The 26683-nt window shown below is 35.5% G+C and overlaps 3 protein-coding genes across 7 annotated transcripts in view; 1 reads left to right on the top strand and 2 right to left on the bottom strand.

Moving 5' to 3' along the window:
• Positions 1 to 836: 836 nt before the first annotated feature.
• On the top strand, positions 837 to 9815 carry LOC112556758 (zinc finger protein 586-like). The gene is made up of 7 exons (XM_025226098.1): positions 837 to 940; positions 1367 to 1444; positions 2010 to 2180; positions 2706 to 2896; positions 4965 to 6299; positions 8828 to 9075; positions 9351 to 9815. The coding sequence occupies exons 3-5, from the start codon at positions 2058 to 2060 to the stop codon at positions 6283 to 6285; spliced, it is 1635 nt and encodes a 544-aa protein (XP_025081883.1). The 5' UTR covers positions 837 to 940; positions 1367 to 1444; positions 2010 to 2057; the 3' UTR covers positions 6286 to 6299; positions 8828 to 9075; positions 9351 to 9815.
• Positions 6281 to 11616, bottom strand: LOC112556753 (zinc finger protein 771-like). Its single transcript, XM_025226093.1, has 3 exons — positions 10478 to 11616; positions 9318 to 9599; positions 6281 to 9099 (listed from the first exon to the last, which is right to left on the bottom strand). Exons 1-3 carry the CDS (start codon positions 11192 to 11194, stop codon positions 8746 to 8748), a joined length of 1353 nt encoding a protein of 450 aa, XP_025081878.1. The 5' UTR covers positions 11195 to 11616; the 3' UTR covers positions 6281 to 8745.
• Positions 11617 to 13804: 2188 nt separating this feature from the next.
• Positions 13805 to 26683, bottom strand: part of LOC112556742 (mothers against decapentaplegic homolog 4-like) — a 36259-nt gene continuing 23380 nt past the window's right edge. For all 5 annotated transcript variants that reach the window (XM_025226032.1, XM_025226033.1, XM_025226035.1 and 2 more), the window contains one exon: positions 13805 to 25031. In XM_025226032.1, coding sequence (XP_025081817.1) covers positions 24805 to 25031 — 227 coding nt within the window. In that variant the 3' untranslated portion in view covers positions 13805 to 24804. The remainder of the gene's footprint in view (positions 25032 to 26683) is intronic.

The following is a 26683-nucleotide window of genomic DNA, read 5'->3' as shown; positions in this document are numbered from 1 at the left end:
AATATATATGGGAAATAAAGACCATAACTGTTTCTCGCGTTGACTTTTGGTTGTTTGTTTTTTGACATCCTTGTATTCATGCAACAATTCGGCTGATTTGTTCTCACTGATGGCTGGAGATGAATATACATGTATTTAGACAATCCAGCCATCTCTTTTTAATGATCGACTACATTTACGACTTCCTAAATATATATAACCTTAACGCTAATGTTACGGTAGACTGATATCCACTTTCAAGGACGGATGTGTAGGCTGGGAAATCACTGTTCGGAGCACACCTTTTGACTAGAAAACTTCCCCTGCTCATCCAGCAAGTATACTGAGTTCCTGCATCGAGTCCTGTCCGATCCACGGTAAACTACACTTGCCGCCTAATTCATTCTACAGAGTGGTATAGTTTCCAGTGTCTTATGAACTTCTACCCACTTTGGAGAACATCTTTCTCATGGGTACTCGGTATCGGACATACTTCGCATGTGCATTATCAACTGGCAGACATGATTATACTTTAGTTGCGCCTATGAATATCTATAGAAGGCTGAAGAATGCCGAGGAAATTCGAGAATTTTCAACTGAAAGGTAAATAGTTTATGTCTACACCGAAAGAATATTTTAACCTAAACAAACCTCAGTGAATCTGTATGAAGGTGCATTTGTGTTTAATTTCAAACACGGGACTTTGATTTTATTTAAGTGTATATGATGAATTTTCGTGTATTAGCATGGCTATCATTAGCTATCCTGACAACATTGGAAACTAGTACCATTCTTACCATGCTTGCAACAGACAGAAGTCTGTATAGATATCTCTGCCATAAACCTCTAATCTGGCTTAGTGCACTTTTCACGAACTTGTGCTACGTCAGAACCGAAAGGAACACCCGGAAACGAAACAAGATACTGGTCTACTCCACTCAAAACGTCGTCTCTTATTTCAGTTTGTAATATTCTAAACTATTTTACGTTTAATTATTTATGTTTGTGAATAATACACTTAATTTTAGCACAACACCGACGCTTTTTATAATTGTTCTATATTTTTTAGTACATCAAGGGGGAGCATTCTAAAGCACGAAAATTGCAGACGATCGTGTAACAGTCATTGTTTTGTTTACGAAGTAGACTAAGTAATTAACCTTCCCATATAAATTGTGCGTTCCGCACACAACTCGTTCACATTATTTAGTTTTTGTGAAACCTTCTTCCTGTGGTGCTTGCTTTTTGTTTTTATGTATAAACTAAGAAAGTTCAGTTAGGCAATAATTATGTTACACAGTACATGTTTTCTTTATTGTGGATTATTGTTCATCTCGTTTTGGTTTTAATATTTCGTCTACTGCAGTCATTGAAACTTTTTACACAGAAATCTCGTGTAGCGATTGAGGAATTTCCTGTTCGATTTACAGTCTATTCCATTCAAACTGGAAGCAGTTGTTTTCAGGTAAATGAATATATTGAAAAGTAAATACCCCACCCTCCAGTTTATCAGATTTTAAGATCATCCGATCTGCCCAAATGTAAAATAAAATGGCGCATATTTGAAAAAAAGTATATGTATTTGATGTAATTTTCATGTTGAATATGTTTTCTTATACACTTCCCTAAGTGGCCAATATTTAAACACTAGAAGTAGAACATATTTTTATGTTGAATAATTATAAGCTTTACACAGTGCAAATCATACATTGGTGCAAAAATAATCTTAACCCACTCTTTTACCCTAATGAAAAGATCTGCTTGTTTAGTCCTGGTGCTATAATATGAATATCTTAAAAGCATGTTTTTCCTATTTCCTTGGGGAAATACTATCTCAGTTGAATTGAAATAAAATTAAATAGCACTCATCTGTTTTAAATCCTCTTTAATGTGTCTATTAGAAAAATGCAGTAAACAATGAGTTTAACCATGAATGTTTAAGATATTTGTTTATTTTATCTGCTCTTATTTCAGATTTGTTATCAGTCTCAGTTTTTAGAGCATGCTTCCTGTGATTTCAACATCTTCAGCTCAAGTCAAGACTTAATCAACCACCTTATTCTTCTGACATAGCCTGGATGGAGGCTGAGGATGTTCAATTGCTTATAACCCAGGTTCTTCAGACGTCACATGTTTTCACTGATGACATCAATACAAAACAAAGTAATGATCACATAGAGCATCCACCTAAAACTTTACCTGTAAGTATTCAGTTTTGAAGATTAGTTGAGGGACAATGTATAGACACATGCAATAGGCTTAAATCAGTTATGTTTGCATGCGTTTAAGTGTGCATGCATGGTTTTTTATTTTTGTTTTGTGGTGTTTTTTGTTGTTGATTTTTTTTAGGGGGGAGGGGGGGGAAGTTGCAGAAACAAAAGTTTTGCTTGACAAGTTTTAATAACTCTAGTTTTGAGCTAATATTGTAACATAGCAAGGCATTAACACATTGCCTATTATAATGCCATATATTAGGAATTTTCTAATTAATTGCTAACCACCGTATATACATTGTAACTGGACATACATTATAGCATCTTAATGAAAGATTAGATCTAATGATGCATATTAGAAAAACTGCATTAATTTCTGGTGTAGTCTGTGTTTATATTTTATAACTTTTTAAAATGAAGAGTGACAGTTATACTTTTCAGTGCTTGGGGTTATATTTGTATTTTAAAATATTTATTTATTGTCTACAAATTGATATTATATTTTATGAACAGTGTAGCAACGAAAAGACAAAAGAATGTGCAGCAGACAACTATATCCAAAAACACTCAGTGAGAAAGTGTCTGAGCAAACAAAGTAAAGATACCCTTGTTGATATAGGCAGCATGTTTGATCGATGGCAGCAACTGAAAAAGAAACTTTGCATCAGGAAAGACAAAGATCTTGCAGGTTTTTTATTATGCCAGTAAGTAATGTTTATAAAAAATGTTTTTTTTGGTGACATTAATTATAGTTGTCAGTTTATACAAAAACAGTATAAAAGGAGGAGTGTGTATATGTGTTATGTGTGTGAGAGAGAGAGTGAGGGAGAAAAAAAAGGTAATGGTAATCCTATGACATTTTTGTCTATGGAGCATGAGAGATAACAGACTGCAGGCCAGCCTTTTTGTGAGGGAGGTACCTTACCCAGCCCTTTTTAAGGAGTCTCATCTATTCAAGCTGGGGTTGCAGAAGGCAAAATGCCACTCAACCCAACCCATCATTCATTTTGCCTTGAAGAAATTTTGACCCCAATGTGGAAATTTTCAAGGCCGAAGCTGAAGATATATTTACTTAACTAAAGATAATACTTAATAGGCTGTGTTTTAGTCATTGTGGAAAACATCAAAGAGGTGCCACTCTCAACAGCCCAAGAGATGATAGGGAGACAGAGGAAGAAGAGAACCCTGGACATAAGTTATATCCAAGATCTGCATGATCATCTGAGGACCTTGAAGAGAGAAACAGTAACCCAGAACCAGCTACAAAATACAAAGCAGCAAACTGCATCATCAGGAAGAGGATGAAGGTAGCTAAAGAGAACTGGATTAAAGACCAGTGCCAGACCATAAAGGAGTGAATGACACAAAATGACAAAAAGTCCTACCAGCTACTGAAGATTCTCATCAAGACAGGTCAGCACAAGACTTCAGTCAGTGAAGACAGCAGCAGCAGCCACCTCACAGAAAGCAGACTGTACTAAACTAATCGACTGAATATTGCCACGGCTTGTACAACATCCAGTTGAAGACAGCTTCCAGCATCATCCAGACCAAAACAATGACTCAAAACAATGAGCCTAAAGACCTACCAGTCCTATTACACTTACCTGCCTTTGACAACCTGTGCTTTGTAGACAACATTGGTCAGATGGCAGGCACCAACATCAAACTGTTAAGATCTTACCAACAAACAGACAGACAGTGCAAAGGTATATAAAATGAGACTAGCACTGAGAAGAGCAAAGTCATGGTTAACAGCAACAGCAAAGCAGAGACCTGCATTATCTATATGAACAAAGTACAACTTGAGGATGAGAACAGCTTTAAACATATGGAAACCACCCTTTCCAAAGATGGCAGCTGCACAACAGACATCTCTATCAGGATTGCAACAGTAACAACATTAATGGCCACAAGAGGAGGAGGGATTGGCACACCAGAAACTCCATCTCAAAACATTGAACTGGCAACTTCCTTGATACCATGGAAACATGTGGAAACATTTTAGAAACTTTATCTTTGATTCTTTAGATCTAAAAACATGAAGGTAACATTTCAAAAATGTCTCCATGCTATCAGGGTTGGAGGGTGGTTGATGCCAAGGCAGACATAGGAAGAACTGGCTGCCTAATATAAAGGAGTGGACTGGTTGTTGCATACAGGACCTGCTCACCAGTGTTCAAGACAGGCATAAGTGGCAAGTGGACCTGCTTAACCATAAATATTTTATCAGGGGAGAGTATGTTGTGGCATAGATATGAAAACAAAGGGTGTACCTGCCTCTGGCCTCAGGCACTAGTGCTTTAACCTCTAGTATATCCACTTCCTGGTTTGTGAATAACAGAAAGGTACTCATATAAATAACAGCCACAGATGTTAACATAAAGTTACTCATTTATTGATAAACTGTACACATGCACATTAAACTAAGTAGAAATTTTTAATTTGTTATTTTCCTTAGAACAATGTATTGTGTAAAGAAAAAAGTTATAGAAAAATCCATCTTTCTACAATATTTAAATTTCTTAAAAAAAGAAACAAGGCACAAGGTGAAAAAATCAGTACAGTTATATGTAAACTCTCATATTTGTTAATTAAACAGATAAGCATTTTGAATTTAGTTAACTTTGTATGTTTATAGCATGTTATAAAAGTTGTCATGGTTATGTGAATGCTGTTTGCATTTCTTCCATCTTATTTACTCCTTAAAATAATTTTCCTAAAATAATCAATCCACAGAGAAATGAATATGTTCTTTTTCTGATGTTCTAGCTATGAAAGCACTTCTGGACAAGCTCTTACTTCAACTGCTAACTGCAGCAGATGTTTTTCCCCTCTGTCATGCACATGTGCCAAGTGTAGTGCTTCTAGGAAAGACCTGCAGTATAATGTGTCTTCACTGACAGTGTATGAAAAGCATCACCCTGAATCCCGTTTACCTAATTTTATTGTTGTCACCACCTGCAGTGAACAAGAAGCAAAGGAGTCCAGCATTACCCTAGCCTGTTCTGCCACTGATTTGGAAGAAATTACCTCAATCGTTACACCTGTCCCACCAATAGAAAGTGCACCAGCAGAATGCACAGAAGATTGTTCTGGTTCTGCTGAAGTTTTGCCTACCTCCTCAGAGAAGGGTTCAACTCCTTTAAAAGTTGAAGTTATCACTGAATCAGACACTTGCATCACAGAATCTGCCACTGAACATGAGATTATTAATGAAGGCATCAGAACAACGAAGGCAGAGCAGGCCTTTGATACTCACATAGGAGTAAGAGAAAGCAGAAACAATTTGCATAATTATAGTCAGGTGTTTAAGCCTAGACCCAAAAAAAATCAAGGTCATGCATACTTCTACTGTGATTGTTGCCAGAAACTTATTAACAAGAGAAGGGTGGTTGCTCACATGAGGCTTCACTCAAGTGACAAACCATTTAGGTGCTGCATATGTAGCCGAGCATTTAAGCTCCCAAGCGTCTTGAGGAAGCACATGAAAACACATGATTCAGCTGGACCATATGAGTGTAAATTTTGCACAGTATCCTATAAAAGTTATGCTGCCTTGATGAAGCATGCAAGGACTCATGTGGGTGGACAACTGCACTCATGTACACATTGTAATCAAGGATTTGAGAGAAGGGATGAACTGATTAAACACTTGCAAACCCACTCAGAGAAGAGGCCTTTTAAGTGTGAGGAGTGTGGGGCAGCCTTTAAGGATATGTGCTTTCTGACCAGACATATGTCCATTCATTCCAATCGGAGGCCTTACACATGTAAAACATGTGGTGCTAGCTACAAACTCAACCATCATCTTTCAAATCACATGAGACTGCACACAGGGGAGAGACCTCACATGTGTAAGGTGTGTGGGAAGACATTCATGGGATCAAGTCACCTGGCTCGGCACATACGCACTCACTCCGACCAAAGACCTTACAAGTGCAAAATATGTAGCAAAGACTTCAAACGATCCACCCATCTTACCAAGCATATGTCTGCACACTCGGAGGAGAAACCACACAAGTGCTTACTCTGCAAAGCTGAATATAAACATCTCAATAATTTAACAAAACATTTGAAGTTGCATGAATAGGGGGCATATAAATGGTAAGTTTGTCATCTGGATGTCTGCTTTCCTGCCTACAGGTCTTTTTTCACCATTTGTTCTTTTCTGACTCTTGGTTAGTAATATATTTGACAGCACTTTCACTGTATAAGACAAAGAAGTTTGGTCTCAATTGTAAATACCCTTTATAAAAATTAATCTCCACAAGGATATTTATATTGAAAGCATGATCCACACACTCTTTAATGGTGCAGATACATTAAAAGCACATGAGTGTTTTAGCTCAAGTATTTTATCTGAGCTGTGATTAATATTCTCTGTAAGTCTAGTTGCGTAATGTGATGGGGGAAAAAAATCACCTGGTTGACTCAGGTTTAGTATTTTTTTATTTTATGCTTACAATTACTATTGTATAATTACTACTCGCTTGTAATACTGTCTGTCATGCTAACTATCATGTAACGATTCCATCTTACACTGTTTATACTCCTTCATGCCTTTATCCATTGCTTTATATTCTTATCTTGTACCTCATCTTTATGTTGTTCAGTGTGCCTATATGTACCTCACTGTCCACTTTCTGTTATCTTTCATTTATCATTAGTGGTCTGCGCAGAGAGTGCAATCGATCTTGGTCATGATGATGCATGTTATATAAATTCCTAGTTTTATTATAAGTACTTAAGACAACTAAGCTTGACACAAAGAACTTTTTGGTTGCCAAATTATTTAAATATATGTAAGTTACTTCTAAATAAATTATGCCAAATTGTTAAAAGCTTCTTTTTGTGCTTTGTACAGTCGGACCTCGATAAGTCGACCTTCCTAAGTCAAAAACCTCCCTATATCGAATTAATTGTTATTTCCTGGCCAAACACCTGCGCCTATTATGCCATTTTCCCTAACTCAAAAACTCCGTAATTCGAAATTTTTTTTTCGGGTCCCTTTCAGTTCGACTTATCGAGATCCGACTGCATGACCAGCTGATCAGCAACAGCAGTCATAAAAAATCTCTTCTTTTGCCCTAAATAAAATGGCCTGTACCTCCTAAAATTTAGGGCCACTACCAAAAGGTAATAGGTGAGTTTATCTAGGAAGTAAAAGTGATATACATTGATTCTGCATTTATTATTCAAATTATTTTGTTGAGAGTGACAATATTAGATCAATATATGCACATCCAATTTTTTCAGACTTATTGTTTAGTTATATAGTCTGTCTTAGTCAGGAAATATCAGCGTTGTTAGCTTAATCTCCTAAACGAGGAATCTTATTCAACCTCATTACTGTTTGAAATATGGCATAAGTTCTCTATAGAGTTTAACTGTCATTCACTGTTGTTGACTGTAGTGTAAGGATAGTCTTTATTAATGTCTATACTTTGTTCCCAGTGGACATAGTATCTTGCAAAGGGTTTAATCCTGTTAAATAAAATCCCACTCTCAGATGGGGTAGAAATAATTATTTTCAGCATATTTCAGCATACAGATGTGTGGAATTACTCATGATACAATGAGAAATGCAAACAAAGTTTTAAAAAATATTGCTTTTATTTTAATATGCAAAAGTAATCTCAGAGGCAAAAAATCCTAAGTTTTTTTAAAAAAACCTATTGCCTAGGAAGTCTCTTTTAAACGAACTGCAAAGTTAAATAAAATGCTGTACATTCTATAAATTAAAAAAAAATATCAACTGAACTGTAAAAATATTTTTTTCTTTTCCGTTAAGGGCTGCTAAGCACCATCTGGACGTAATTGTTTCTGAAAATAGCTCAATAAATTAGAATGCAACATTTAAAAACTTTTGTTCAAAACTCACTGAACAAAATTGAAGCTATCCTAAAGCAGAATATTTTTTTAATTGACTAAACATTCTGAGGAAAGAGCTTTCCCATTTCACGTAATGTGATGCAGGATATTTAGTGTGATAAATTAGCATTTTCTGAACAACTGCCTTTTGAACAATCTTCAATTACAAGAATGATTAAAGCTATGATTTGTATGTCACCCAAAGTCTCAAGTGGAAACTTCAAAAAGACATCTCAATAACTTACGATTCTCCATTTATATCTTACATGCTTTCTTCACACTAAAGCCAACAAGCTTCATATAAAATGTGTGAACATGTCTATGTTTGTTCTCTGTCAATGGGGGTATGGGACTGGGTACAAAAAAGTGCAAATCTTAGCATACCTCTGGAACGTAAAGAATGCCTAACTCAAAACCAACGTGGGCAACTCAACCATGAATCATGAAATTTGCTAACTGCTTCCATGTTGTTAGCTGCAGCAGAGTACAGTACTTTGAATTAAAAAGTATCTGACATAAAAGAACTGTATGCTGTTTATAATGCAGTAGTGTACTAAAACATGGCCTGTGAAACATGGATTCATCTTTGTCCAATGAACTTTCGCTTCTTTCTTGTTAAAGGCTTGTATATTGCATGCCAATGCATGCTTCACAATGAATGCTAAAAGCTGCCTGATGCTTAATCAAAAACAGCTGCCTGACATTTCTTCTTGTGTCGTATAATTCCACTTCGCCATGCATACCTCTGTCCACACAAACAGGTAAACCGTTCATCCGTGTGCCTCCTGCGTTTATGCTCTACTAGAGTTGATCTTGCTGACATCCTCACACCACATATGTCGCAGACATGAGCATCTGGATTCCCACATCCCTTCTTGTGGGCGATGAGAGCTAGAGCTGAAGCATACTGTCGGCCACACTTAAGACAGTGGTATGGTTTTTTCTGTGTGTGAACGTTCGTGTGATCACTGAGCAGTTGCTCATTGAAGAAGCGTTTTGTGCAACCAGGGTAAGTACATGCAAGCAACTCATCCTGAAACAAATTGAAGAACTTCTAGCGTGTCATAAGTTTAAAAACTTCTTAATTGTATGTAAAGACAGTATATGTATTTATGACATAACTCATTCATTGACAGTTTAAAGAAGAAAGTATTTGTTAGTTGCCATTTCTCACTTCTAGCTTGCTATTTATAAACCCACTCTTGTGCCCACAAAAATTAAATATATGTGAAGTGATTAAAGGTCATTTACTTTTGCATGCTTCATCCTTCGATGCTTCTCAAGGCTATATTTGGAAACAAGCGCATCACCACAGATTGGACAGATCAGCTTTGACTTTGCATGTTCAAGCTTGTGTCGGCTGAGTTCTTCTTTGGAGTCAAAGGGCTTCTGACAGGCCCCACAATGAAAGAAGGAAGAATGAATCTTGAGGTGTCGGTTGAAGGACTTGTAACTGCGATACATTTTGCTGCATATGTCACACTGGTAGAAGTCATTCTCCTCCTGGTTGACTTTGTCTTCTTCAATGGCATCCTGGATGAAAGGACCACTGACAATAATAGTTACAAAGTCATGGAGGAAATGCTGATATTGCTATACACAGTACCTCAAGCATGTGCACGGATGATCTTGATGATGAATTTCTGAATCCTACGTAATGAAAGGCATGTCACACATTCTTAAAAATACTTTGATGAATAAAGAGTGCTGTTTATATTTACCAACGCAATAAATAACTTTTCACTCATGTTTAATAATAAATGCAAAATTTGTAAAGTGCATACTCACACACCTAAGGAGTATGCTCTTAGCACTTAAGAACAAGAACGAAACATGGACAGCATAGGAGGGACAGGAAAACAAACAAATAGTATATGAACTACAAAAAAATAAAAAATCACAAATGAAGAATAAAATCAAATACAGAAAACACGAAGAGTAACATGATATTGCAAAAGGAAAGCTTTGAAAAAGGACTAGAACTATGGGAAAGGTTTTTCGGAGTAATGTTTACAGAAGAGGAGTGTTTTCAGAGCACATTTAAATGATTCAATAATGGGTAGGTGGCAGATATAGAAAGGGAGAGAGTTCCATTGTTTTGCTGCACAATAACTAAAAATCATGTGACTATATGTTATTCTGGTGACAGGAAAGACAGGAAGAGTAAGATTAAGCAGAGGGGATGGAAACTCTAGTTCTGCTTTTACCTATGCATAACTGCCCATGGCACACATACACACTAAATCCCAAAGACACATCTGAGAAAACTAAAGGTAAATATTGTACCAAGCAGAGTGACATTAAAATCATAGAATAATGAGAGCAGCTAATTAATAATGTAATGATGCCTCTAGCATTGGGAAAAAAAGGAATGCCGACGGAATTTTATGCCGACTGATCCATCTACTTACACCTGATGAAGTGGAGGGTTCTCCGAACTGGACACACAAATCTGTTACTCCATCTTCAGGGGAGTCATCAACTTCAGTACCCTCATCACCATCATAATTACCATTAAAACAATGAGTGCTATCAGCATGATCGCTGCCTTGAATTCTTTTCTGATCCATGGACAGTTCTGAGAGTAGGAGTGCTCGTTCAGATTCAAGAGAAAACCTTTCAGCTTTTAGAACAGCTAACTGTGCCTTTAAAGTGACTCTTTCAGCTTCTAGTTCTTTTCTCTCTCCCTCTAATGCACGCCTCTCTGCTTTCAGGGCATCACTCTCACATTTTAGCATATGCTTTCGAGCTTTTATAACTTCTTTTTCTGCTTGTAAAGCATCTTTGTCAGCCTTGACAATTTCCTTGTCAGCATCCAAAGCTTTCCTCTCAGCTTGTAAGAGCTCTCTATTTGCTCGCAATGCCTGCTTCTCTCGCCTTAGCAATTCTTTCTCTTGCCTCAGTTTTTCCCTGTCTTTTCTTAGTTTTGGACAACGTTTATGCCCTTTTGATTCTTCACTCTTTGCAGCACATTTGTATTTCTTCTCTAAAGAAAGACACTGGGAGTTAACGAGGTCAAGGCTTCCATTTTCCTCTGACAGCTCATTTTTCTCGAGATTGGGCTCAGCTTTATACACAGTATTAGCTCCCATGGATTCCCCTGATGTCCAAGATATTAAGTCCATCATGTTTAAAGATAGCAATTAACTAAAACTCATCATCCACATAAACATTTTACAATGAAGGAAGCCACTAGGTGTGCTCTACACCATGTTCCTATTAATTTACACATGATGTAATCTTTTTAAAGTAGAAAGACTTAACTATATGTTGCACTGTTGTAGATCATGAGTAAAATTGCTAAATTATTTCTTTTTAACTGTTTTCTTCAAACCTAACTAGGTGGGGTAAAAGATATAATTCACACAATGCACCAGTTTATCTTGACAAAAATCTAGTGGCAATTCATCCTGACTTGTGTCATAATTTGCTGTTCTCAAAAACATAATGTGACATATTGCAGTGCATTAATTCCATCATATTTCTGTGCTGTCTCTTTCACTGGTGCTGGCCACAGGATCATATCAAAGTATGAAAGGGATGGTATAATCAACCTGAAATACAACAAAATTTACTTACAGAATAGCCTCAAATGACATGACATGACAGGACAGAACACACTTTTTAGCTTACTATCACTTTAGTCTGGCATTAAGCAGTTCTTCTAGGGATTAGTTTTCATCCACGCAAACACGTCTAGTGGGAAAGTGTACTTCTTGAAGGAAAGATAAATCTGAGTTAGATAAGTTTTGATGAACTCAGTGACAATAATCAAATAAGGCAGAAGAACTGGACTTAGAACTAAAATATGCTGAAGACAAAGAGTTAAAAGTCTTTCTGAATTGGTCTTCAACTTTCATTTAACTCATGTGATTCTCAAGAAAATTTATATATTGATCACACGATGTGATTCACCTCGTACACGCTCAGTCACAATAAGTTAAACTGCACTGCAGAGTCCACTGTAGGCCGCTGATGATAGAAAATCTCATAAAAGCCCACTAACATATAGCATTTACTATTTATCCGAGATGCTATCACGAACTTGTATAACTATCCATGTCTCAGATCGGTGTCTCTTAAAACAATTCAATCGAAAGATTTCTACTTACCGAAAAAAAACCTTGTTTTTGATGTTTCAAAAACTAGTTAAGTCAATAATACTAGTAGGCAACGTCAATCTACAACAATTACTCTATAAACTATGCCTTCAGATGTTTCTGCGTTTAAAAGAGTGCTAAATTTGTATATATACTGGCCTTTTGTGATGGATGGATTCTGGTGAACATAGGCGATCACTAGAAATATTACCAAGATTTGTGATGCAGACGATGTTACGGTCTGTGGCGTGTAAGCTACTTTTGATAATGAGAGTTATCTCCCCTCATTGCTATATAAATTATTTTATGCTTGTAGCGATTCTAATGAAAACGATATAAATTAAATAAGAGAGTCAAATAAGCAACCAAGTTTGCATTCAACAGAAATTGCAGATGAAATTTGTTTCCAACTTAAATTACAAGATAGTCATTTGATCCACCGGATTAAAAGGATTTAATGTTACCGACCCCGCAAGCACATATCTTCAGTCTACTGTTCAATATAATCTGTAGCTTTTATTTGTTGTATAATTTCTTTCGTTAATGGTTTTCATGTACTTGGCTTCACTGCAGGGGGTTGCCTGTTTTAACTGCTCCAGAAGACTACCAGACCTTGCGACATCAGAGAATCCAGCTGTAATGTCAATTAATGTGTTAAAACACTGATGGCGCATTTCTACATTTATTGAAACAAAAGAAGGAAGTTTAACTGGCCTCTTTTGTTGATTATCCCTGGAACTTCTACAACAGCAGATGTCCTGCAGTTGGATGTCCCATTGCTCAGCGTCCTGCAGAGGGTCAATGATGTTTGCATTAGTGTTGCTGTGGTTGTCAGCTGTTTTGCCACTTGTTTCAAGCTGCCTTTCTTTAGTCTGTTACTGGCGGCCTCTCGTAGCTGTTGGTGGACAGGATGTGAGGGAAGCATATGTATCTTTTTATGTATCTACTCGTCTGTGGTCTGGGCATGCAAGTCCTGTGATGGTCTCCAGGAAGTAGATGAGTGTAGTCTTTGGTCCACCTTTGGAGGAGGCAAAGACTGCCAATAATGGAGATAGGCAGATGGCGGGGTGTAGGAGGTAGGGAGCCAGAGAGCTGACGGGTGCGGAATGAATCAGCTGATAAGACTATTTACACTGTTTTTAACTTGAAACCATTAGATTTCCAATAAGACTATTTTTTTCACTTTTCATAATTTTTAAACTTAAACTTAAATGCTACAGCTTTATTCATCACTTGTTTTTTGCCTGTTTTGGCTCACTCTCACCTTCTGCACTATCAGAGCAAGAGCTGCCAAGCACTTTACACTACAACATATAAATGACACAAACTCGTATATCAAATTTCAGCTCGTAATAACAAAATTTCCACGAACTTTTGGCTCATATCTCGATTAACTTGTATGTTAGTTCCCTCGTATGTAGAGGTTTTACTGTATTGTATTTTATGTCAGAAAGCAATGCTAGAGGAGTCAATTATTTTCTAGGATGATGGCAGTGCCGTTTAGCAGCCAGAGGATGTGACAATATTGGCATGAGTATCGATATCCACTTGCACAATTCTTACATCAAAATACTAAAGAATAACTCTTATTCATAAGCACACATATGCATGCACACACGTGTATACACACACACAAACTTCTGATAACAACCACATTTATTTACACCAACAGCTCTATACAACATATGAATGACATGACCACATCACTAATGAAAGATGACAATAACAATTGGCTTATGATGTGTGTTTGATCTGATCATTGCGTATGTCATTGTAAAGAACACAAAAAGTGTGTGTTGGCGGGGGGAAAGCAATATTCTCTCAATCTGCGAAAAGCTTAAAAATAATACACATTAAAAGCAATTTTCTTCTTACTAAAGTTGAGAGCTACTAAAAGCAATTTTTTAAAAACTATTCATCAAGAACTTTATGAAAATAACTACTAAGAACTGAATTCAGAAAGATTTTCTTTAAACAAATGAACTGTAGTGAGAGGACATATGCCATGTTACTATCAAACAGAATGAAAATCTTTTTCATGAGGTATGGTCAAATTAGAACACAGAAAGAATGCAATGTGAAAGCCATGTTATAAGACAAAAACTTTTTCTGAAAAAAAATCTGTTACACCACTACCCAGAAAAGAACTAAAATATTTGCCACTAGTACTTCCTGCTCTCCCTCTCTCTCTTTTGGGATATGGAGAACAGCAGTCTACTTCAGGGAAGTTGTAAATGAATTTTAGATATGGAACAAGCAGATATGGATGCCAGGCATATGGAAGGCTATGATGCCACAACATTTATGGACCAGAGAACTACTTTTGGGAATGGGATTACTTTTAAATCAAACTGACATGAAAATTGCTCTGGAGACAGGCCATAGAATGCTGTAGAATCTTCACACTAAAAGCACTTATATGCTTACCTCCCAGCCAACAAAGTTCAGCCCAGCTTGCATCATCAGGATGTGATACAGACTGAAGACAAGCTGAACAACTAACTAAAGCTCCCAATGACTGCTAAGTAAGTAAAGCAAATGCAGGTTATCTTTATCCAAATTGTAAATGCAGTAATCTGAACAAACACAATAACACAAAGTGATGCATTTTCCAAAAACTATACACTTCTGGTCAGAGCTGCAAGCAACACAAACTGTGCAGGACAGAAAGTGGACAAAAAAAGAAGAAAAACTGATTAGGTACTGTCCAAAAATCTCAGAAATTTGTTTTGAAGTATTTCTTTCAAGGTATGTCCACACCAACATTCGGCTCTTTTCATACTTCAAGATTTTACAAAAGCAATTTAATAGCAATTTATGCAACCAAAACAGCCTTTAAAAAGTACATTTAAAAAATGTGCATTAAGTTTTGACTGCAAAAGTTGTGACCAAAAAATTACACTGACCTCCAATGAACAAAATAAAATAAGCCATTTTCCAGTTTCAGAGAGGAAATCAAGTATACAAGGTACACCCTCATCTTGAAAACAAACTCTGAGACAGCAGAAAAGTTACCTTTGTCTTCAGCCTGTAGCTAATAATGTTTAAGGATTACCCAGTGCAGTGTATCAAATATATAAAACATCCTAAACTTGTCTCCATCTGTTTTTTGTTTCTTCTCTTGCATATCTTCAACTCAGATAATCTTATAATTCATTCAGACCTGAAAACAATTACATAAGCATGCCGAGAAAATTGTTTATCTACATATTTAAATATGGTCAACACCACCACATTTAATGGATAGTACAGTAGTATTTGTATGCAGATTTAACCTAGCTATGGTTTAATATCCTTACACTGTGCAATAAATGATATATTGTGTAATGCAGGTGCTTTTAGTTCAACAACATGAATAACTCATATAGAGGGTGCTGTTAATGACAATATTGTAAGCTGACAGATTAACCTCATTTTTTTTAAATCAATATAAATGTAAATGCTTCAGAAACTATGAAAGAGATGTGGGCTCTGGTAAGAAATAGCGATTTTAAACAATATAGATATATGCCAAGAGCCATAGGTTGTTTTTAGTTCACCATGGAAAATCAGTTAATCGTTCAACATTTTCTCATATTCTTTCAATAAGTTTAGCTTTACTTCCATCTTAAATTTCAACATTTAAGACTCTGAACGAAGCATAATGCATGTTTTATATGAACACCCTTCTTACATATGTTTAGATTGTAGAGGGATAAGGAAAGTACTAAAAATTTGCTGCAAAAACAAAACTAAAAAAAGTGTTCACTTGCAAATAAATTTGGCCTGAAAGGCGAATCCTAACCAGCAGGCAACAAAAACAGCACTTAGCAAGAGCAATAGCTTTTCCTTCAAAACACTACTAAATTTACACTGGGCATGTGCTTACAATACTGTCCTACAGAGACCAGTTGTTACACTGTTCACTGTGTCATCACAACGATCAACACTTTAAGACATGCTGTTACAAGTATAGTGATCTAAAATCTAATGATGAGTACATATAAAAATTCTACCAAGGTCACAGAAACATTTTGCAACAGTTTTTGTTTCTTACTCAGCAGAGCATAGTGTTTTGTTCAATAAAGAATTCACAAAGGCAGGTTGAAATAGCTGTCCCTGCAAATATGGTAAGAAAACTATGTACATGAGGTAATTGCTTTAATATTTCAGTGGTATCCACCACACAAGAGGCAGTACACTTAACCAACTTTAGAAATACACAACACTGGACAAAGACATCATAGGTTTATTACAAAAGAGTAACAGGAGAAATAAGTGACATACCCCACTAAATCAGAAATGAGAAAGAATGGTAATAGATGCAATATAAAAACTTTTTATGTCTAAAAAAATTCACTCTGTGTTGAACTAACCTTAAAAAGAGAATATCTAGGCACACTATCATCATCAGAATACAGCAACTTCACATAAAAATTAGTTTTCCCGTAAAACAAGGTGGGCTGATGAATGCATTTTCAATCATTCAATGAAAAAAATGCTTATATCATATAATGTAGCTATTTAAACAATCTTGAAAGTGTCTTGTTGGTCTGCTTTGTGGAGAGCAACCAAAATGGAATTAGATGCTCAAAAACAGAATCAGAAGACCTTGTAATAGATATGGCAAAAACTTGAAGCCATTATCTGCACAAAGTTACAGCTCCATAATTACATATTAGGTACTTGTCACATGCTGCACTGTTACACATATTAGGTACTGGTCACATGCTGCACTGTTATACATTTTTCACATCCATTACTTTAACGTGTCTTAACACAACATTTATCCAAATATGAACAAACGTAACAGCATAAGAGGTCAAGACACCAGTTTCACAAAAACGTTTTTTTCCAGTTATATAACCTGCTCATTCATTCTTTTTAATATCACCTCATATCTTAGTCAAGCTACTTATATGTGACACACAGACAACAGTTAAATGCTGTTTGGTTGCTGCATTCTGGAGAACACGACTCACAAGTAATTAAAAAGGATAAAAATCCATCTTTCTTGGAGCAAACTCACATTTTCAAGCACAAAAAAGCGCTTGAAGTACATCTTTATCTGCTTGTACCAAAGACAATGTATGATGATCTAGTAAAAATGATTTACACACACACACCAAACTTTACTCTGATATTTCATGAAGCAGCTTGCTGGCATAACTGGGGACTGGAAGAAAGCTTTAAAATATAGTATTATCATACACCATAATTAACACAAAGACATAAAATTCCTTCGGAAGACTTATAACATGAGTACTTTTGTTAGAATACTGTCAATTTATTTTTCTGTCAGTAACTATTACAGTGAGGACCGTATCTTCAATCCTGATCCCTGCTTCAGCACATGAAGGGAGGAAAAAAGTAAATATGGCAGCAAACTACAAAGACAGTGCCATATCCATGCATACATACAAACAAATGAGACTACCTGCTTCATGTTACAAACTTAATGAAGTAAATGTGAGCGAGAGAAGCAGGGCTTAAAGGTAGTAAAGACATCAATAGTATACATTAGTATAGGTAGTATTGACAATGATTTCCATAAGCAGTCTGTAGCTTAAGATCTTTCTGATAGTAAATAGAAAGTCGTTAGAAAAAAAGAGGAGGAAATTTATGATTCAATTACTGATAATACATTTTTCATATACTTTATCTGCATTTGTGGATGAGAACTCCTAATTTTAAAGCTGTGAATTGAGCAGTAAATACAAAAAGTAGTACTTTATCAGAAGGGTCGCTTATTTTTAAATTGTTTCAAAAATACCTCGTATCCTAGATGATTGCAAAAGTGCTTAACAAACATCTTGCATCCTAAATGATTACAAAACTGCTTCACAAACACCTTGTATCGAAGATCATTGCAAAAATACTCCACATCCAGATCAACAAAAGTTTCAAACATCTCACATCTTAGATCATTTCAAAATGTCCACTGCAACTGACTGTCCAAACTGCAGGTGCAACATAACCTTTAGTGCAGGTTAATGAACAAATCCTCTGGCTGCAAACAAATATTCAGTAAAAAGAGTTTCAAACAATCATACTTGTCACTTTTCTGGATTGTATCCACTCTACTGGTTGTGCCTGTAAATCCAAACTTTTCAAACCAGATACTAATGCGTCTTGAGTACACTATGACAGTTTGTACTTGGGTTGTGGTTTAAATTAGTTTAGACACTTTCAATTTCCAGTATGCTGATACTAAATGATAATAAATAGTCAGTGGAAAGGGAGATGAAAGGAAAGGGCTGGACATGGGGTCACTTAGAGCGGGTTTCAGCCGATCGACATCGGTGGCGGACTCTGGTTGAGGCCTTATGTGCAACCTGATGCACGAAGAGAATTAGATAGATACTAAATAACTCCTGGTAATCTAAAACTTTCTGCTGTTTAATGTCAATAAATCTATGGGCCTAGGTTGTGTTTCTTGATAAACTTATTTACAAAAGAAATCATTTATTCTAAAAAAAAAAGAAAACTTTGCATGCATACACAGTTTTGGGTAAACACTGACAACAGCAAAAGATTCTCTATTTCTATAAATGAATCTCACAATGGAGCCGAGTTCACAAAGGGATGCTTTTTTGTAATATGCTGCATCAATACCCATAATAAAATAATAAAAATATTGTTGATGTCAGCAGATGGCATGATGTTGGTACAGTGAATCATCCTGCAAACAATCCTCACAGAAGAAAAAGCAAGAATAAGTTGGGACAGTGGAAAATGTATGCTTCCCAAAGAAAGAAACAGTAATGCAAGGTTCTTGCCAGATCAATTGACATGTAAGCATTTATGCGGGAATGTAAGACTTTTGGTTACTCTACGTCTGCCCATACCCCTCCAACAAAATGTACCCTGACAGTAACAATAATGACTGCCATGACTTGTATGTTAATTTGTACAGCAGATAATGTAATATCTGATTTGATTTTCAATCAAAACATAGAAAATCTATATATTTTTTATCTATTTTAAAAGTCAGAGTATAAAAAATTATCCCTCAAAATTAATGCTAAAGGCTGAAATAAAGTGGGATAATAAAACTAGCAAAGTAAACTTCCAGAGAAAATGTTTTAGAGTTAGTATGGTACCTGAAAGTGACTCGAAAGTGCCAAACTATAAACCATAAACAACAGAGGGATGGAAAATAAATCATAAAGCTTCTGTGGATGTATATGATGTGTTATTAGCAGGGTGGAATGTTGCAACAGTGGGATGAAAAGTAAAAGGTAAACAATGATGGTATGGCTCTATGTTTATGTATATGTGTGCACACAAACATGCACATATGTATGCATGCAACACAAACACATTTATCCAAAACACATTTTTCTGAAGCAGCTTTAACTATAGACTGTTCAATAAAATAAAGATATTATTATTATAGTTACATGACCGAAGTCATGTTCCTTCAAAAATGATAGCTGACCACAAGTTTCTTTTCTAAGTTCATTTAGCAATAACATTTTTCAATGACAACAACTAAAGATTATTGATCAAAAATGCCATTCCAATAACAGATAATACTGCTGTAGCACATTTGAAAAGCTAAAACTGTTTGCTTGTAAACACAATTTTTGTCAAAGGTGTGTTGCATATGTGGAAAGAAATGAACAGCATCGAAGTATGTAATTTTGTGTGAAGGGAAGGGGATCAACAAAAAAGGAGAATAGACAAATAATGAAGGTTATGTTGTTGCTGGTCATACTTGAGGATGAAAGTAGGTAGTACAGTCCAATGCTGGCAGGGAGGAATACTTATCCTGGAAAAACATTTACTTAAATAAAAGCAATTTAACAAAACCATTAACTAGCCAACTTTGTATACAACCGACTCATTATTTCAAGAACAGTAGTCTGTATAAGATCTCAGGAATCTATTCAGTACCTATTTTATCTGTGTTCCTAAAATGTCATGTGACTTGTTGGCTAGTTAATAATATTAGCACTGGGCAATATTTTGATGTGAGTTCATATATTGTAAAAGTATTTTATAACAGTAGTAGAAACAGAAGAGTCTCTACTTTTTTCAAACTCTTTCTAATTTTTCCTAACTGTCACAACTGTCATTCATGGGTTTCTTTGGCAAAGGAAATTTCAATGATTTCTTAACAAACCATTTTAAAATACTGGTTGACATGATCACATCAAATCTTTTTCATCATCATGTTTTTGGCATCACACATTTTAATCCTAATTCCATTAACTACTCTTTAGTGCATAATATATCTCAGACATAATTTCCTGAAGTGTTATTATCCTGCAGCTGCAGGTTAACAAACAACCATCTAGAGGAATGATTACAGCAAGAAAGCACATGCTTTAGTAACTGTGAATTATTTTCTCTACTTAACTGTCCCCTTACTCCCATTCTCAACTGTACTCAGTACACCAATTTTTTTTTAAATGTTTAATTTAATCGCTGATTCTTTCACATTGTATTGTATTTTTCATTCAAAATGTGATTCTTCTTCATAAATATACACTATTTTATGTGCATTAATTTCTTATAAACTGATTGAGAGGGTTATGACAACGACGATGGTAGCGATGATGAGTCATTTATAAATTTACAAATATTACAAAAATTCTAGCTTTAATGGCTGCTTTCATGGCTGTGAAACTTTTTTCTCACAAATAACTTAAAACCACATATTTTCTGACTGATTTCTAAAAATTAAGAACAAAACAGAAAATAACAGTCAATCTCATACTTTCTGTTTAAATTCCATTGTATAAATATCACATATAAAACACTTCATTTTACTTAAAAAAGTAAATCTTACATGCTGACATGCTTGTTCTAAACTATGTACTTTTTGCTACAAAATGTGAAATAGTGGAACAGAGAAAATCAAAAATATGAAGAAAGATATACAACAATGAACAATACCAGACATGCATGGTATTCAATGCCTTAATGTAGATACTAAAAGGATATAATTAAATGGATAAAGAGTTTAAAAATATATAGATGTAATGGGAATTTGTGGGAATGAACAGTTTGCAATATGTGATCATTAAAACAAAATGTCACTTATTTAGAGTGATACACAAAGCAAGACAATACAAACATACTGTATACAATTTCAAAGATTTGCTTTTTAAGAATAAACCATAAACCTTAAAAAAAAAACCCAGCCATCTGCACCTTTAATGAATTCACAGACAAACCCACAGGATTAACTTCCCACCCACCCCCATACATACATACTTTTTTTCAATCATTAATACCCAAGTTAATGTGTTAATGACCTGCATACTTTATCCCAAATAATATACCCACATTTCATATTCAAACAAAACAATTCCACAAGCAAGACAGAAAACTTTTATATAGATATATTCTCTCATAGCTACTATGTGGATGTAAAGATTAAAAACATTTTGTGAAGTCTACATAAATATACCCTTAACAAAAGTTATGAATGAGGTATAGGACTGGGCAACTAGCCTCTAAAATTATCTAAGAAAAATTAAAGAAAAGTTTGGGTTTGAAGTGACAGCCTCTTTATGCTTATTAATGCTGTTCCCACCATGGCACAGTGCAAAAAAGTAATGCATAAAGAGTTTACATAAATCTTGCTGCTCTGCTCTGAAGCTTTTACTTTCTCAACTTTCTAAATTAGAAGTAGTAGTATGATGAGTGTGTGATTAACATCATGCACACTGTTCAAAGGCAACACTTGTTTAATAAGTCTTATTATTTATTGTGTTTTGATTTGTAGTGAGCAAGTCTATATGATGAAAAAGCAGATATAAAAGTGCACCTTCAACTGATTCTATGATATTTCTGACTTTTGAGATATTGATGCTAGCTTTGGACCATTAAGTTTTAGAATAATGAAGCATCAAGAAAAGATCAGTTATGTGCTTACAGGCCAAAAGTTAATGCAAACATTCTGATGCCACAAAAATGTGGAGAGATGCCACATGCTCAAGCTCTAATGGCTAATGCTAGCCTGTAAAGCATCACGATGACTAAACACTTGTCAAGACAAAAGCAAGCAGAGCTGCCTGTAAAAGATGAAATATCAGAAAAAGAGTGGGGGGGGGGGAGACCGGCAATAAAAGAGAGGCCTTTACCGTAACAAACTGCAATTCAGAAATATCTTACCATTAAGTTTATAAAAGCAAATAAAAGATTTGCCTTTTCACTATCTGCCCATTAAAACAATGGCACCAAGTTATTTGTGTAGTATCATTTATCAATTCATTGCCTCCCAAACCTGGCATGGTGTTTATAGTTGCCAGTCATAGGGGAGATCTGAGAAAGCACAGAAGAGGTGTGAAAATCTCCTTGTGTTATATCACACACTCTTTAATGGTTTAATGGAATTTCATGTACACACAAAACTTATATGGATTAACTGCACTTAAAAAAAAAATAAACTATATGGTCAAGAAAGAAAGAGAAAAAACACCTGTGAGGTAAAATGGCTTAAACCTTAAAACTCCTAAAGCAAAAATTAACACATATTTGGTCTGCAAGCTCCAAATAAGAATAGTATATAAGCATGAGACTGCTTCATTTTAAAAAAGTTAATTTTTAAGTTTTAAAACCCAATGAGATCAACCTAACATATTGGGTCTGCAGGCTCCAAATAAGAGTAGTATATATGTAAGCATGAGACTACCATAAAAAGAAAGTTTATTTTTTAAGTTTAACAACCCAATGAGATCAACAGAACTAGAAATATCCCTACTCGTCCCACCATAATTCAACTGAATAATAAAACAATAAGCAAGCATTTAAACTTTGAGATGGACATCGGAACCACCTGGGCCCAGCTGAAAGGGGCTGCCCAAAACCGGGTCCGCTGGCGAGGTGTTGTTGTGGTCCTATGCTCCTCAAAGGAGCAACAAGAAATAAACTAACTAAACTAAACTGTGAGACACATGAATGCCCTAAATACCTACAACACAGCTATCTTTTCAGGATCTGCAAAACAACTTCCCTGACCATCTACAAATGTGCAGCAAATATCTCTCTACCCTTCACCTGCTAATCATGCAGACAGAATCATAGATATGAACAGTAGTCATAGTCTGCACAAATTCATAAGAATAATGCTTGTACAAAGGCTTCTGCTGGGGTTGTAGGTTGAGTTCTAAAAGATGATGATGATGATGATGATGATGATGATCGATGATTGACTGATAAATGATTGATGATTATTGATGACTGCTGCTGCTGCTGGTAGTGGTGGTGACCACAACAATGATTAAGATGATTATGATTATTTATCTCCTGTGAGGCAAATGTTAAAATACCTTCAACACCATATGTTACACTGCATTGGCAATGATTGTGCTGGGAAAAAACTTTAAAATACAACAGTAGATAAATGATGTACCTCACCCTCCCACCCATTGTTGACACATAAGTTGATACATCAATACTTTAGGAGGCTGTTTTTAAGAAACAATGAATAATCCCTAAAAAAAATGCAACTAAATTTTACAAAAGCTTAACATTTGTCACATATTTTTAACTTCTATTCATTACCATTTTTGTGCTGCTTTAAAAAAAACTAAATTCACTTCTCTCCATAGCTATAAACTTAACACTGAGTTGAAATGTGCTCAGTATACAGGATGCATGAGACAAGCATGAAATGATGCTTATTTCAACATGAGCATTATAGACAACTGTGCACCTCAACAAGAGTATGGCAAATAGATACCTCAACAAAAGCATGACACACCTCAATAAGAACAAGAAAAATGAGTGGACATTTTAGCAAGGACATCTTTGACAAATCAATATTTCAACAAGAACATGAAAAGTAGATACTTCAATAAAAACACAAAGCAGCAAACATATTGGCAAGGACATGACAGAAAAAGTGACATTTCTGCAAGAATGGCATTTGGCTGATAAGTGAATTTTTTCCAAGTATCCAAGATTTCATTTACAAGCAAGTCTCCCTCTCCCTCTACTTTACAATAGTACCTCATTCCTGGGGCAAAAAAAATTTGTAAGGTGAATTTCCACAAGTCAAACATACCCTTGTAAATATCACTGATGTCAGTTGGAACATGGTTATGCATGTCTGAGTTCCAACTGTGCTAAAAATCCATTTAAAAAAAGACACAATCACTAAATTAGTTAGCATTGTTATAATACAGCCTAACAAGGCAGTTTCTCTTCATTGATTGCTCAAACCTCTTAGGGATGAATGTCAAATGTTGCTACCAGAGCAGAAGCTCTGAATTCAAGATCACTGACTCTCACCTGCCATCAAACTGCAGCCATCAAAAGTTTTGCCCATTCTGTCATACTCATGCCTGCCATGTGACAGCAAGTAAATCATTAGTGTTTGCCTCATTTAAAACCATGCTCACACAAATGTTTGTAAATAAGTCATGCCAGGAACAAAGGAATCAAAATTAACTTGAACATCACCAATACAATGTGGCTGTAAACTGTCACTTACAGTACACCATAATAATATAACCTTTTTCCGTATACTGTAAATTGAGTGAATGCTGTCCTCCTATTCTGTTTGTGAAGATGTTTCAGTATCTCTTGCAAACACATGTCTTGTCTACCTTCTGCAAAATGAGCAAGAAGCAAGTGTTTCCTCACACATGCAACTCCAGCAAACACTTTAGTACAATCCTTCCTTTCTGATGCCTGACCCTTCATCCCAAGAAAAATCCCCGTGGAGGCCGTGGGTCACTGAGGGGCATTGCCTGCAAAACTTCATCTAGCAGCTGTAGAGGGCGGTGAAGCTGAATTTCAATCCAGCATGGGGTTTCCTTTATACTCTTGCGAGGGTAGTCAGGACCCCAACCTTTTACGAAACTCAGGCGTAAAATGCACAGACGACGAAGGTCATCAACACCTATTCCTGCTGCAGCTGACAAACCTACAAAGGAACAGAAATACAAATCTCAGAGTAGATGCTAATGTAAAAGAAAAGAATGTTACCAATCATTAATACATCAAAGATGAGCCACTTAAGCATGACATCCGCCTCTTAAGCATATGAAGCTGTGTAAAAAGTATACAAAGAATGCAATTTACAACAGGCAGAAGCACCAAAAGCTGGTGTTTTAGATTATTGTAATTTAGTTAACTACTTCAAGACAATAAGATATATAATCTCAATCATGGATCTCCGGTCAGAATATATATATACACACATTAATACACATGCACATACACAGCTATAAACCAAACAATTGTACTTAATCCGCAAGGAGGGGGTGGGGGTGGGAGAAAGGAATAAGGATATTTCATGAGTCTAGTTTCCTAAATCCTACAGATGGAAAAAAATTTGAGTCATACTATGATTAGCTCACAATGACACGCTCTCATAATGGTAGATTCTTAACCTGCTGTGGTGTGTGTGGTGGAGCTCAGTGACAAAGTCCTAAAGTGACAGCTGATTTCGAAGTGATTTGAATATTTATGTCATGTCTGAATGTTGTTTAAAAAATCCATCAGTGTCATAATGATGATTTTTAAGTTTTCTTTATCATTCGGTTTACTTTATATTGTGGAAGTAAAACAAACATAGATTTCATGATTTGGGGTTTGAATAATACATGTTTAGGAGGTGCTCTAAGAAAAGAAATTCTGTTTCCGACATTCCTGAATCTTTATCTTTTTCTCTCTCTCTCTTTTACTAAGTGTCCTTATCCCTGACGTAATCCTTAGCTCAAAGTTATCATACTAACATGCATTGTTCTGCACATGCATGGACACAAATATACATACAAAACTGCAAGTACATAATGCAAACATAATTAATGCAAAAGAAAGATTCACAGGAAAGTGCACACATTTGCATAATTGACACTACGTTTGAAAGGTTGGGAAGGGGAAAACGACCATCTTACAGCTTTCTGCAAGCCTGAAAATCCTTCCAATGTCCATTAACCAAGAAATGGCAAACACTGCCATTTTTAAAATGAAAAGAAAATCATGACTGATGCATAAGCATTGAAGGAGCATCTAAAACAAAACAAAGACTTCTAAAGGAAAATTTTTAAAATATCCAATAAAGAACAAGACAATATTTGTTTAAATGGCACATATCCTTCTATGGCTACCTGCCAATTTGTAATCCTAATAGTCAAACCGCATCAATAGTTACTGATTTTATCTAACAGTGAGCAGAAATAAATAACCCTTTGAAGCATCAGCTGCAAAAACAAATGTTATATTATTATTTCTTACTTCTGTAACCTAGTGTACATGTTTCACAAAAACAGCAACACAAAGCATAATCTATGGTGGAGGATTAAAACTAGTATTTCAAGAAGTTAATTTTTTTTTTCAAAATTGATATTATAGCAAGATGGTAATGCAGACCAGAACACGGCGGTTTGGGCAGAATCATGCCGTTAAAAATGAAATTATGCTGTGTCCGGTTAAAATGAGCAGGCCACATCCAGCCTGCACGCGGTAGGTTGGCTATCCTTAATGTAATTGGATATAATTCATGCAATTCATCATGTGCACATAAAATATCTGAGAATTTATTAATTCAGCTGTTAACAAATCCAAGTTGCA

The sequence above is a fragment of the Pomacea canaliculata genome, linkage group LG2 (assembly GCF_003073045.1).
Source record: "Pomacea canaliculata isolate SZHN2017 linkage group LG2, ASM307304v1, whole genome shotgun sequence".
NCBI lineage: Eukaryota > Metazoa > Mollusca > Gastropoda > Architaenioglossa > Ampullariidae > Pomacea > Pomacea canaliculata.
This window is presented reverse-complemented; position numbering and strand designations above follow the sequence as displayed.

What these genes read in the sequence shown, in the direction of transcription:
- LOC112556758 (XM_025226098.1), top strand. Translation starts at nt 2,058, where the DNA reads ATGGAGGCTGAGGATGTTCAATTGCTTATAACCCAGGTTCTTCAGACG. An exon ending in ATCCACCTAAAACTTTACCT is followed by an intron (nt 2,181 to 2,705) that starts GTAAGTATTCAG and finishes TTTTATGAACAG; the next exon opens with TGTAGCAACGAAAAGACAAA. An exon ending in GCAGGTTTTTTATTATGCCA is followed by an intron (nt 2,897 to 4,964) that starts GTAAGTAATGTT and finishes CTGATGTTCTAG; the next exon opens with CTATGAAAGCACTTCTGGAC.
- LOC112556753 (XM_025226093.1), bottom strand. Translation starts at nt 11,194, where the DNA reads ATGATGGACTTAATATCTTGGACATCAGGGGAATCCATGGGAGCTAAT. An exon ending in AACCCTCCACTTCATCAGGT is followed by an intron (nt 9,600 to 10,477) that starts GTAAGTAGATGG and finishes CCTTTCATCCAG; the next exon opens with GATGCCATTGAAGAAGACAA. An exon ending in GAAGGATGAAGCATGCAAAA is followed by an intron (nt 9,100 to 9,317) that starts GTAAATGACCTT and finishes AATTTGTTTCAG; the next exon opens with GATGAGTTGCTTGCATGTAC.